At 41.6% G+C, this 14,530-nt stretch overlaps 1 protein-coding gene across 3 annotated transcripts; it reads right to left on the bottom strand.

Annotated features, from left to right (window-relative positions):
• Positions 1–699: 699 nt before the first annotated feature.
• On the bottom strand, positions 700–9,750 carry LOC120458073 (protein drumstick). Of its 3 annotated transcripts, none has more exons than XM_039645586.1 (3): positions 9,616–9,750; positions 2,995–3,804; positions 700–1,427 (listed from the first exon to the last, which is right to left on the bottom strand). In XM_039645586.1, exons 2-3 carry the CDS (start codon positions 3,213–3,215, stop codon positions 1,382–1,384), a joined length of 267 nt encoding a protein of 88 aa, XP_039501520.1. In that variant the 5' UTR covers positions 3,216–3,804; positions 9,616–9,750; the 3' UTR covers positions 700–1,381. The 3 variants fall into 3 exon arrangements, with proteins under 3 accessions (XP_039501520.1, XP_039501521.1, XP_039501519.1); XM_039645587.2 differs by lacking the exon at positions 9,616–9,750 and adding an exon at positions 9,024–9,258 and having other exon boundaries at positions 700–1,959; XM_039645585.1 differs by lacking the exon at positions 9,616–9,750 and adding an exon at positions 9,024–9,258.
• Positions 9,751–14,530: the final 4,780 nt, after the last annotated feature.

The following is a 14,530-nucleotide window of genomic DNA, read 5'->3' as shown; positions in this document are numbered from 1 at the left end:
ACGCTATAAACTGTCAGAAGTGCACAGCAACATGGGAATTACCCTGTAAGCTGTCAGCTAACTAATGCTCTTTGTTATTTAGTAGTTGGAATTAATTGGCGCCATCATTTAACTACCTAACTGCATAATTAAGCAATGTGATTGTCTTCACATTTTTTTATGAAAAGTGAGCACACTTCTCTCATGTATTCCCCCCATTTAAAACACATTGAATGTTGGGTTTTGTGAATTGAATTTTCTTTTAATTGTATAAATATGTTTATTTAATTACTTATTGTTTCGCCGTTTAACTCTACAATCAATTATAAGTTGCGGTACACCGTTTTAGCTGATTTATTCGAGGGAAATAAAACAGAAAATGTCCAGGAAACAGGTTGCCATTATTGGGTAATTCATTTTTATTATAAATAGCGGAAAAACATTTACAATCTTATTGCCGGGCACTTAAAAGAAGGAAACAAGAACAAAAAACAATTTTCTCATTATTTTTCGTTGATTATTGCGCAAAATTTCGCTTTTCTTTTCATTCTATTTATTTAAAATTTAAACTTAAACAAAACAATCGCATATCGTAAATATTTATTTAATAATTGTTTTTTATTATTATTATTATTAATTATTATTAATTTTATGTAATACATTTTCAACGTGTTTTTTCTTTCGATTTTAAAATACAAATACTTATGACGTAAGTGTGTGGGTGTTTGTTTTTGATTTCTTGCGTTTTAAATATTATTATTAAATTGTAATTAATTTTTATTATTCATAAAATATAGCGAGAGTGTGTGTATGTGTGTAAGTCGGTAATATGTTTAAAGGCAAGATAATTGCAGCTGATAGTTGTCGCATGTTGCATGCTGCATGTTGCTGGTGTGTCGCATGTTGCATGCTGCATGTTGCTGGTTTGCTGCTCTGTGTGTTGCTGTTGTTGCCTGCACTTTTAAAAGCCCAAGAAGCTGTGGCTTAATTGCACTTTCGCTGGCGACACTTGCAACACATGTGAGAAAGTTAGCAGCAACATGTTGCTGTTGTGTTGCATGTGTTGTTGTTAGTTGGTTTGCTGGGTTCTGCTGGGACTTCTATTGATTTCTGCTTATTGTGGTGTGTTGATGATGCTGGGATGCTTAAAGGGTTGAATGGATTTCTTCTATGTGTTGCATGTTGTTGGTTGCGGTTATAAATACAGTTCGAAAAGTGGTTGCAACTCAATAAAGGTGATAGTTTCTTGCATTACTGCAGCTTAAAACATATAGCTGTTGTTTTTGCTTCAGATTTGGCACCTTTAAGAGCTGCACTTTGTTGTTCACTGCACTTCGGGATGTTGCACGTTCTCAGCTTTTAGATGTTGCAAGTTGCAGGCTGCCTTGGGGTGCCGCCTTCATCACTTTCCGAAGCAGCCACGCCCACAAGTGTCCATGTGAAGATTTCTGGAAGTATTATTGAAAATATGGTGGCTGCTGTTGCAATTGTTGCCACTGCTGCATAAGCTGCAACTGCTGCTGTTGTGCTGCGCCTGCGCAACATCTGCATATTCGTGTTTGCCTGCTGTTGTTTGGGGGCGTGGCAAGTGCATTGTATAGACCAGATAACCGAATAGATTGAAAACCAACACCTGAACTTAGCATTCCATTCACTTTAATCGCTTGTCGTGGCTGTAGATTGCATCTAGTGGTTTAAGCAATGTTGCAGTTGCTGATGTTGCAGGTATTTATATTGTATATATGTATTTAGAGAGTGGTGCATGAAGAAGTAGGCGGAGTGTGTTGCAGTTGCCTCATCAGATCCCATTCATTCATTATGTGTGTGTAAGATATAGCTGTGATATTGCGTGCTGTTGTTGGTGCTGCGGTGCTTAGATATCGGTTTTACTTTATATATTGCTCTGTGTGTGGTTTTTATATATATTTATATATATGTTTATGTGGTATTTTAGCTTATCGCCAAACACACTGACTACATCTACAAATAGAAGAGAGAGAAACGGAGAAATAGAGAATAATTCGTGATGTGGCAAGTATATTACAATTATTCATGGAAATACTAACAAAGCGCTTCACACTGCCAAAAAATATATATATATTTGGTTTTAGGTATTCATGCGGGTGTGCTGATAATGTGATAGAGCTTTTATCAATCGAGTCGAGCTTTTTATTTGGTAAACTCGGGGATATCTATTTCTTCTGATTGGTAGGAAATAGTTTATCTGCCTAAATGGTATAATTAAAACCTTGGAACGCTAAACAACAATTCACTGTAAATACAGTTCACTTGAATAAATCATTTGCATAAACTACTGTCTATTGTAAACTCGAAACTAATGTATTCCAGGGGGCTTAAACTTTCCCTACTTATCTATATTTATGAGTTAAACTCATTAAATCTTGTAAGAAGCTTATCTCACATTGGGGGTTTTTTAAGTGCAAATATAATATACTCTTTCTAAGTAAACTTTACTTTGTTCTGGAAGTTCCCTGTATTTTTAATTTTACTTTTCCTTTAAAGACCTAAGGATTTCCTACAACCAACACCAATAAAAATAACTGATTTGAAACAAATATAGTTAGCTTAATCCATGCATTATATTCCTTCATATGTAGTATGTATATTTACACGCGGAAATTCGTATTCATATTGGATTTTATCAGTTTGACCCATATTGACTCATATGTAACGCATATGTAAGTAATTGTATATAAGAAGTTAGGTGTTTCACTGTATTTACTCAAATTTTGATATGGGAAAATACCCCTGAAAGCGATGATTTAATGAAGATATACAAGTTGTTCGCTACTCTTTGAAATTCAAGTGAAAGTAAATTCCTTGAAAAGGCATTGAAAATTACTCTTAGTCTGCATTAAAACCATATTGAGCTGAACCCGAAAAGTTTTCTGTGCGCTGGGGATGGAGTGTATCGATGGGAACATCGGAACTTGGTAACTTGGAAACTGGAGATCTGGAGGGGATGTGGCTGGTGGCTTGTGGCTTGTGGCTTACCTGTGCTGGCGCAGATTGTCCCGCTGCTTGAAGTACTTGCCGCACACCTCGCACGAATAGGTGATCTCGGGGGACTTGTGGGTGCGCTCGTGGATCATCAGGTTGTACGGCTTGGTGAATCGCCGCTGGCAGTACTTGCAAATGAACTCGCACTTCGGACGCATCTTGCGGCGGAAATCGGACCGGCAGTCATCGTTGTCGATTCGCATTACAGCAAACATTTTGACAGGCGGTATGTGTACTGGTGCCCGGGCGTTTGAGGTTGAGGTTGAGTGTGCTGCTTGTGAGTGGGGTGCTCGATGTGTGGCGCTCTGCTGCTCTGTTGCTCTGTTGCTCTCCCAGTTGGGTGCTCCCGCTCTCGGTAAGTGGGGATTCGTATGTGTCTGACTCCCGCCTGGCGGAGCTCTCTACGCTGCTCTTTGGCGTTGGGCAATGGGGGGCTTTTCCACTCAATTGGGGGACTATTTTCTCGCCTCTAATCGCTATCTGTTCAGATAACACCGCGCTTAATTGCTGCCTTTTTTGTGGCTGATTGGTTGGTCGGGTGAAGAGCGGCAACGTCGCTACCTCCACACTTCCTCTTTCCTTCCCCTTGTCTTGTCCAACGTCCTGGCCTGGCCTGGTGGCGGCTTTATCTACTTTGGCCCGTATATCGCGCTCGTGCTCTGTGATTTCGCCTCTCCGCCCCCTGCTCGTTTTGCCACGGATGACCAGTAGGTGGTGTTGCGTTTCGGTGGGCGTTATTTATTTTCCCTCTCCGCCGACGTTTAGGTTTGGCTTTTAGTTTATGGCGCACTTTAAGGCAGACACCTAAAACAGAGGGAGACGCAAGGTTTAAATGAAGTTAGCAACGCCTGCGACAACTTTTATGGGTCAATAAATTTCTAGCCGAATATATATATATATGCATATTTATATGTAAATGTCCCAGCTTATATCTAAACAGTTGCGGTCAACTTGATAGCAAAGCAAGTTCGGGATTTAAATAAAACAATTGTTTGAAAGTACTATTTGTTAGCAAGGTATGATGTACAACAGTCGCATACCAATTTTCGAAACATTTCGTGGAGAGGAACCCAAGTTACAGTGGAACATCAAGCTGTAAGTACACAGCTTACCTATTGAATCAAGCTTCTGTTGGTAAACACTTCAACTAAGTTATTATTTTGACCACAACCGCGTACATATTATATCCACAAATAAGTCAAGATCACGCAACATGAAATCGCCAATGACTCCAATGACTCATTAAAGGCAACCGAATCCGCACCTCGCACGCGGTGTTGACACTTACAAATCACCTCGACGTCCAGACAACTGTTTTTCACAGTTGCTAACCTTCGGCGGGCTTTATAATGATTTGTCTTCCACGACGCCAACGATTGTTCACCGCTGTCTCTGGGTATATATACATTTAATATATATGTACATTTTCTTTAAAAACTTTAGCCAAGTTCATTGACGGAAGAGCACTGTACCTACTTCCGCAAACACAGTTATTCCATTAGTGGGTTGGGCACTGAGTTAGTAGTTTAGTTTGCAAGGTCGAAGAAATGGCATTTGAACAACAACTTTCTTTACATCCTACAAAATTAAGGAACGAGCGCAAAGATACTTTGTTATAGCCCAGATATGTTATATAGCGATAGCATGAGCTTAACCTCTATAAAACCCTTTTGAAAGGGATGCCTACATGAAAAAGACACCCCATACCAATTTCAGCAAAGTTATGACCATTAATGCCCAAGTTCCCATGGTCGGTTGGCATTTCTAAATTAAGTGAGTCATCTCGCAGCCTTCGGCGAACACCCCCGTCGCGTTATGGCCAAGTACAGTTGCCAAATTCTCCCTGTTTTTGGCCACTTCATTAAGGTGGCGCTGTAACAAGTTTATTTTTAATTGGCGCCTTGCGTAGCCGATTGAAATTTATGCCAACGATGCGTATTCCCATAACCATTCCGCTCCCTTCCCTTCCTTTTGCCACCAGCATGCGGTAGTTAACAACTGTTATTTTTTATGTAATTTTATTTTTGTCATTTCGGCGCCGCTGGATCTCTGAATCTCTGGCTTCTTTCGCTGGCCTTTTCTTTTCGGGATATATATTTCCCAGATTTACTGGCCTTTTTGTTTCGCTTGGGGTATTCGGGAATTTTTCTGCGCGAAACAAAAGCCAGCGCTGACTGGTAGCGACAAGCGTCTCGGCAAGACCCGATTTCGATATTTATTTATATGTTATGGTGCTTTCAGCTCGCAGCTGGAACCCTTTTGGGACTGCGGCGACTGGCAATGGGAATTCAGATTCATATTCGTATTCGGATTCAGAATCGGTATCGGAATGGGATTGGGATTGGGAATGGGAATGGGAATGGAAACGGGTTCGGTCGGGGAGCTAACGTTGACAACAAAAGGCAAACGTCACAGCGGGTGCTGCACCGGCCGCAGACGGTACGTAGTTATTGTCATTATAACATTAATGCCCACTAAACATATTCAAATTATAACACTGAGTCGCGCTCGAGTCCTGCACTCAGAGAAAAAACCCTGTAGTTGTACTTCAAAGTATAATAACCGCGTGCAATGTAGCTCGTAGGTATCTCTCTTTGCTATTATGATGTTCCTTTTAGAAGATAGCTAATAATAAAAGCAAGTAATAAGTGTCACTTATCTAGCAAAATTCAAATACCATTTCCCATTTTGATACCCCGCTTTCGCCCAGTGGGTGAGGTGCACGGGTTCGGGCCTGGGTCGCTGATCGCATTGGTCATGTCTGGCGGGAGACTGGGACTGGGACTCGGGACTTGGGACTCGGCTGAGATCGGCTCAAAGGCCTGGCCAGAAGAGAGACTCCTCCAATGTTAATTTGTGTACACAATGTGGCGTCACATTGGCATTTTAACGCCGTTAATCATGCGACACAGGGCGCCTGCATAAGGCCATCCATTCGATATGGATTCTTTGGGTCCGGGTCTCTCCGCCTTCGATCGGTCTCGCATTTGGCCATGCTTTGCTTTGGATTTGGACTCGTACTCGGACTCGGACTCGGCGCATTTGGACGTGGATTTGTATGAAGCTTGTCTCTGGGAGCGTGGGCCTAAGTGGAGCACCATTAGCCACGGGTTGCTCTCCGGGGTTAAGCACTCTATTTGGCCATTTGCTGGATGCGTCGAATGACGATGGAATTGTCTGCCGTCTGGGGAATGAAGCAAAAGGGGGAAGGGGGCGGTGGGAGACCTTCGAGAACAGTGAAATTCGAGCTGACAATTGAGTGAGCCCATCAATTTGGAGGGTTGAGTGAACTGGGCTGGGGCATTTCAACAATAAAGGTGTCCAATGGCACAAGGTCTCACAAATATTGGTACAATTATATAAGCAACGCAAAATACTAAGAGATGCCAGCTACTTTCTGCAGTTATAATCCCAATCTTTTGATCAACTTGGTAAGTCTTTCTAATCCGTTGAAGATCCGAGCAAAACAATCAACCGAATCCATCTTAAAACCTGTGCAAAGTCACGGAAAATCCAAACGGGCATTACTTGGCACCTTCTCCGATGCGGGACTTTAAGCGATCTCCAACTGTTAGTATTTGGCAACTGGACACTGCAATCCGCTTATGCGAAAAACGAACACCCACAGAAACGGAGGGAAAACTGCGCAAATATTGTATAATAAACTGTTGTCCAACGCAAAGATAATCCCATTAATCCGCACTGAAAATAATTAGTGTTGTACACACACACACAGTTTTTAGACAGCAAGGTTGAGAGCTGAAGATCTGAATATATGGTGATCTGGAGATCTGGAGATCTCTGGGAGATCTTTTGCACAGCATGATCCTGACTCTGGACTTTGGGTTTCCGTGTGAAGGGCATGCGAAAGGCGTTAATGCTGCGTGAAATTAGATTTGCAGCGATGAGAAAGAGAAATAAAATGGCAAACTGCAAACAGAGAGTGAGATTATACGAGTATATGGCCAGAGCTCTGGTAAGAGAAGTAAGTGCGTCGGGGACTTCCACGAAACTCGAGCCTCGAGAGTTACAGTTTAACACCCCGAGATAAATGTGTAGCGGTATGGGCGATAACAGGCTCAAAACTGGGTCCAAAAAAAAAAAAAAGGGCTCATAGCAGTGACACACACGTCGCAGGACGTGGGATATGGTCGAAAGCGATTACCACACTTCTTTCACCTCGCATCGTGGTCATCCTTTTATATTTTTTTTTGTAGGAGGCGGACAGTGAGTTGGCAAGGTGCCATTAAAAATTACAACCGAAAAGTGAAAAGAAGAAACCGAAGCGAGAAAAAATGACAATAAAAGGACATAAGGCTGCGAAGACAAAGGCACCGAAGTCCATTTGATACGAATCTAATTGTGCTAATGGCGCAGAATTCCCAAGAAAAACACCCACACACCCGAGGTCCTGTCCTCACAACAGAACCAATAAGTCGGTGGAAACAATTAGGATGTGTGGCACTGCCACTTCAGCGCGAACAAAGGAATACCTTCGTAACCCCAAACACAAACACACCACAACACACCAAGATACAAAGATACAAAGATACAATGCGGCATGGTATGAGCGATCTTTCCTAGATCCATCGCAAATCGGATGGGAATTTCGTGGCCGATGTAAGTCGATTTTGAACGCTTCTCACCTTCGGCCTGAAAGATATGACAGTTGCTCAAAAGTCGGCGCAGATTAGCTGCCAGCTGAGCCCATTTACCGTAATCGCTTAGCTAATTAGACTCTAATTGATGGAGCGCAGCGGGAGGTCCAGACGAGGTCAAAGATCAGACAGGCGGGAAAGAAATGGTCGCGAGGAAAGCGGTAAGAATTCCAACGGTATTCGAAGCGTAGAGCATGGAAATCGAACATAACGTCTCAAAACAACTTACTTCTATATAACTTATAAAATTTAAACAAATTTCGCAATATCGTAAGAGTTAGTCCTACTTCTAGAAAGTTCTCCTGGAATATGCGTTCTGAATTCTCCGTTTTCCCACCCGATTCATTGGAATTTTCGCACAAGTGTTAACTATCAGGTATTTCAAAGTATCTGAGTTTGACGCAACTTTTTGAACATCTGTTGTTAGCTTGAGACCGTACTCAGTGCTATTTCATAATCGAATGAATAAAGCCCAACTCCATGACTCATAGGTAAAAAAACTTGTACGAAAACGGCTGATGATGATATGCCAGACATTCTTCGAGGTGATTTGCCGCGTTTTGTGCGTTCGCGATCAACCTTCGACAAACTAGGCTTTTGTCCAATCAAAAGAAGTTTCTCAATGCTGACTCATCAAACTTCTCAACTTCCATTCTTTCGATATGAACAAATGCCGACGGCTTTGAAAGTTTCCAGGACTTGTTCTTCTTTTCTCGGACAATTTTAAAGAAAAGCCATTGAATTGAAGAAAATTAGAACAGGTTGAAAGGATACAACAATAAATATTATTTGTATTAAAAAAATCATAAACATACACAGGTGTTTTATAATACAAAATGATTGTTATTTTGGAAAAATGATAAAATTCTATGTTAAGAATTTATTCATTTCGAAAATGCGTTATATATTTGTACTATATAGTGAGAGATCAATAAACTTGGATGTATTTTAAAGTAGATCACCGACTTTGAGGAATTCGTGTCAAGATTTGTGGGTATAAACTTTTTACAATCCAATAGGGAAATGTTCGGACTTGGCATCCGCCATTTTGGCAAATGGCGACACTTTCTCACGCACACAGAGGCCGAAAAGCTCCGTAGGCCACACGCACGCCATATTAGACGCATCGCCCTCTCTCCCTCTGGCGCACTAAAGTGCCGAAGTGAGAGGCCCGGGCAGAAAGAGAGGGCGATACACGCACCCGTGTTACGTGTGGGGTTTTCTTCTTCTTTTCTTTGCTCAGTTTTCAGTTGTCCAATGAAAGCGGCGTAAAACTGGTAGCGAAACAAGTGTGGAAGGGGGAAGAACGACGAGCAGAAGAACACGAAGAACGCCATTGAAGAGAGGAGCTGAAGAAAGACTTACCCAATGGGATGCACTGGAGTTACGCGTTCTTCGGACTCGAGTTGAGACTAACCGATTGCTTTAGCTGACTTTCAGTGTCGGGCGATTTTCGTATGTCCGTAGAATGGATAGATCGATTTGTATCTTTGTTGAAGGTACTCGCGAAGGAAATGTTACTGATGTTGTTACTGATACTGTTACTGATGAGAGGGAACTATATACGCACGCTCGAGCGGCACAAAGTTGAATGAATGAATGCTACTAATAACTGAAAGAAATAGTAGTCGCCTCTGCTGCCGTCCTCTGTCGGCGTCGCTGCCGGCGTCGCTGCTGGCAAGTTGAGGAAGCGAGATCATCGCTCTGTCCCTGTCTGTTACTCAATTCGGTGGCACTGTGTGAGTGTGTGTAAGTGTGTGTGAGTCATCCGAAGAGAAACGAAGCAAAACGAAGACCGGTAGCCGAAGCTACTGCTCATGCGCAGCGCTCGCTAGCCATCCCTTTCGCTCGCCCTAAGTTCTTATGCGTAAGCACAGTAGCTGGCAAACGGAAGCCACAAAATGGCGTCTCTTCTAACGGAAGCCAAGCACAAAAGCCACAAAATGGCGTCACTTACCTATTGCGAAAGCACGAAATTCCGTTTGCTATTTGGCAAGGCACAAATAATATGCGATTTCTGTTTGGTAGCACTGTGTTGGGTAATATTATTAATAAAATATATTTCACTTCCGAACGCTTCTGTGCGCGAGAGTCAACTGCAAAGTTACGATCGAAAACTTCAGCTTGATGGGTTGAACTTTTTCTGTTTTCCTTTTTTTATCGTTACCCTCTTTTTTACAGCCCTCTCTCGGTTGGCTGTCCCTTTCCCACCCACGGCTTGGGTCGCGGCGAACGAGTTTTGAGTGTTTCAGCTGATTGGTCGGAGGAAAATGAGCTAAAGAGCGAGCTGAGAAAACTGGAGAGTGAGCGAGCGAGAGAGGGCTACCTGAGTTGAGTGGTTTCGAAGGCGTTACCTGAGTTGACTGTTAATTAAGCTTAAGTAAGCCAACATTTCAATTAAGTTTAGGCGACTAATGAGTGAAAGGTGTGCTGGATAATGCGGGCTGTAATAAGCCTGCGATTTCTTTGGATTTTCGATGACTTCCTCTCTGTCTTTCTAGCTGCTGTTTGGTTAAAAAGGTAACTTTCTTTCACTTATACCTGTGCATATTTTTATAGATGTGGGCGTGGCTTTGGGCGGCGCTCTGTCTGTCCCACTCTTTTGCGCCCTCTCGCTCGCTCACCCTCTTTTTAACTGCTTCTTAACCCGTTTTGCGAGCGAGCGAGAGGCCAAATATAAAAACCAGTGGCAGAGCAGAGCAACCGTATTACGCAGTGCTCAATTTTTAGTGTATTTATCTTCTTTTTTTTTCTGTGGAGCTCCATTTTGTTTTCAGGGCCTGGGAAACTTTTTTCTCGCATTTCCTTTGGCTTTGCCGCCTCCGCCTTTGTTGTCGCTCTTCTGCTTGTGTGGCCTCTTTAGACCCGAAAAATAATACTACAAAAAAGACCATATTGATGGTCTGTTTATCTTTTCTGCCTCGCCATATCTGTTTATCTTTTACGATTTCTCAATGAAATCTGAAAAACTGTGTCTTTCATTCAGCAAGAAACTTCATTAACTTAACACCCAGTGTTTTTAATTAGGTGCGCCAGAAAAGGATTGTTTTTAATTAAGTTTTCGCCTGCCCATAAAGTTTAACAAATTATTTTCGACTGCTTTTGGGCATTTTTAAGTGCAATCCGTTGGTAACTCCACTTTGATGGCTTCATTTTTGTCCGCCTCGCTTTTGTTTCCCTCCGCTTCCATCTGTCTTATTGTTTTTCGGATCAAATTTGCATATTTTAAATGGCCAATCAGCAAACTCGAAAAGGAGACGTATCGACAATTGCGAGGAGCTTCCTTTTGAAGGAGAAACTAATTATGAACCCTCCAAAGAAGAGACTGACAAATGACTTGGCTTACTTGGCAATTTTGAAGACTTTGTTTTCAGAGGCCAGGAATGTGATGCAATATTTCACTCGATGTGGAAAGATTATTGCTATATAAGAACATGAAATTTGGTTTGGCCTAAAGCCCAACTTTAAACTCTTATATGTACAGATGTTTAAAAGAAATGTTTACTAAGAATATTTTAGGTATTATCATAAACAAATTTATATATGTATCATGGAAACTATTATGACTTATTTTAATATGAATAGCATCCTTTACTCATTTATCATATTCAGACAATCTGTCACTTAAAAGAGCCCAACATTTTGACAAATACCTCGCAACTTTCTCAATCTAACAAACAAATAAAGTTAAGGCCAGCAGAAATTCCAGCGACCCAAAACTTGTGCCCCAGACAGTGCACACAAAAGTATTAAATTTCATTAATTGCCAATATTAAAAAGGCAAACAAAATCGCACAGCAAAAAAAAATGAAGATTGGTGAAAAATTAAAAATTCATACGGCAGCGGTGCGGTCACATAAATTTCGGAGGAGGCAACAAAGACCACAGCTAAGAAAAGGCAGATGCAAAAAATTATAATAAATATATATACGCGAAGATACACGGATGAATCTGTGGAAGCAGGCAAATGTCGAAGACGTGGGCGTTGAATGGGATCCGTTGGGGTTTTTTCGGATTCAGTTTTTATACTTTTTGGTTAATAATAATGAAACTGGACCGCAGCCACCGCAGCAAGGCGTTGTCAACAGTTGGCGACGATGAAGCTGATGATGCTGATGATTCCGGTGATGACGAGGCCTCGAGTTGGCTCCATCTTCATCTCTTCACTTCTTCATTTGGCACACGGTAGTTGGCCGGGTTGTCATTTAGCTTCAAGACTCTGGTTCTCTGCCAAGGTGTGTGAGTGCTGAGAAACTGGGGGTATCACCTCACTGCGGGAAAAGTGATAATACAGCATACAAGATTTAATGTTATTAAGTATAATACAAAATGCTGAGGTACAACATCTTTCTAACTTCTGCTTTTCGTAGGAACAAGGATGCTCATGACTCATGGAAATTAAGTGCACCTTGTGCGCATTTTTTCCGAGTGTACCCTCGCCCCACCAAAGTCGTGACTTGATTTATTTTTTTGGCCCAGACTGGTGTGTTTTCACATAAATCTGAATTATGGTCCGCTGGCTCGTAAAGTCGCTGGGTGATGTGTCTATTTTAACAGTTAGTCGGGGGACGGAAACCGAACGGCGAACGGCGAACTGCGAACGATCTATCAATGAATCCGCAGCTGAATGAATTGGGCCCCAAAACAAAACTTGATCGGATCCTCATTTGATATGCAGCTTTGATCTACAGTTTGTATGCTAATTCTCGTGTCGTTCGGTTTTCGGTTTCAGATCGCGTCCATTGTTCATTTTTTGGCTGTTTGCCGAGCGGTGTTTTATTTAATTTTAATTTTTATTTCGTAAATTTTAATTTTGTTGTCACTTCTGTGGGAGCAGGCGAGGTTTTTCCACTCGCCCGCCGTCCGATACGCATTGTTTTTTTATTATAATTGGGTGCGGTTCACAGTGGTTCGGTAGTATTTCTGCAGAACTCCATGAGTCGATCCTATTGTTCAGTTATAAAAAAAAAAGAAAAAAAAAACAGTCGCACAATCGCACGAGGAGCTCTCTATATTGTGAGGCAGCCGCCATAGAAATTAATAAAATTTATGGTTTATTGGGAATTCTTGTTCGTTTTTTCGGTCATTAATTTGCCATAAAGAAGTAGGCAAAGTGTGTGGCAAAAGCTTTTAAAGTGGGCAGACAGGCGGAAATTCATTGTTCAAATGAATGTTTGTTCGTTAAGTTTTTAAAATCAATTTCGAACTTGATAGCTTACTTAGGATCTTCGTCTGAAGATGAACTCATTTGGTTTTAATCCCCGAACACATACGCTTTATTTATTTGATTCGATTCCAATGCTCAATGGGTAAAATGATTTCCATAGAGGTTTCTTACCATATAAGCACTCCGCCACTTGACCCCAAGCCCATAAAGGCATCCCCACCCTGAAGTGGACCATTGTAACTCGGCTCTCATAACACTTATCGCTGACCAATTGATCGGAAAAGGTGTCAACCCATGTCTCTTTGGTTTTCAAATAGGAATTCCTCACCTCCCTCACCGCTTTGTGCTTAAAAACTTGTAAATTGCGTGATTTTTCTAGGAACACAATACCCATTCTATAATATACAAACCACCAGCCCACATCTATTCCAGCATTTTCACCTGGATTCTAAGTGATTTACGATCGTTTCAGTTCTTTTTCCTTAGCGCCACATGAACTTCCGTTCCCAAAGTGGGGGTTATACATATATAGTATCTGAAAGGTGTCGCCTGCGTGGGTGTCTCGATTTCAATTCGAAATTAATAGGACAGGGTACCCTTTGCTACACTTACTGTTAGGTGCACAGAAAACAAAATCGTAGTAAAACAAAATTTCCATTTAGAAACTAATGTGTTAAGGTAAAGATACATAAAGTACTTTACCTTACTTTATGTATCTTTATGTAAGATACATTTTGGTTGCTACTATTTTTTTTGTCTGTAAACCCAGTCCCACCAAAGTGAAAAGACCAAAAAATGTTTTATTACATTGATTTGCATTTAAATCGATGTTGGCGGCGGCGTCACTCTTTCCGATTTTGGATACAGTGGGGGCCCTGTGGGGCTTACGCGGGGGGATAGACCGATGATTACGGGCACAGCGAGCGGTCAAAATGTTGACAATGATCCCTGATATCCCACACGGCGATCGGCTCGAAACCCAACCCAAAAAAATCTTGAAAGTTTTCAATGAATTTGTTTCTCCCTCCATTCCCCTCCAACATTCTATCTTTTGAATGGGAAGCGCCGAAGTTTTCATCCTTCAATCTGGAAACTTTTTTCTTTTGTATATTAGATCATAAATTATGGAACCTTGCATATATGACAAAACACCCACCCCGCTGGGTTTCGAGCCCCCACTTTGCCCCGCTAGCTGGCCAAAATTTATTGGTTCCCCAGCTTTTATTGGGGGAATTACAAAGGCGAGGTTTTCGGGAGGACAAAAGGAATCTCTGGGGTAGGTGGCGCCTTGCTTAGGGATTAGGATTCTTAGGATTCGGAGAGGCATCAGAGCACGAAATGGTGGACCCTTCGGAGAGATCCCTCACGATTTATGCTCTGAAATGCTTTTTAGCCCGAGGCTTAAAAAAAACGTAAAATAAAAGAACTCATTTTTCCATTCAAAGACGGGCAACAGGTTTACTTTTCTCGTTGTATTCTGCTGTACAGTGAAACTTCCCACACTTTCTAGACATTACAATTATTCGTCCAAGTAAAAAAAGCCATGGTTTTCAGTCTCTGTTGATATTCAAGTTTTACTTTATTTACAGACGAATTTGCCTTGTTGTTCATTGTAGCTAAGTTCACCTGTAAAGTAAACAATGAGAAAATGAAACTCATCCGAGTACTTGCACAACAACAACAACAACAGCGATATCCACAATAA

Source organism: Drosophila santomea, chromosome 2L, assembly GCF_016746245.2.
Source record: "Drosophila santomea strain STO CAGO 1482 chromosome 2L, Prin_Dsan_1.1, whole genome shotgun sequence".
In the NCBI taxonomy this organism is placed as follows: domain Eukaryota; kingdom Metazoa; phylum Arthropoda; class Insecta; order Diptera; family Drosophilidae; genus Drosophila; species Drosophila santomea.
The sequence above is the reverse complement of the archived record's forward strand: the minus strand, read 5'-3'. Positions and strand labels throughout refer to the sequence as shown.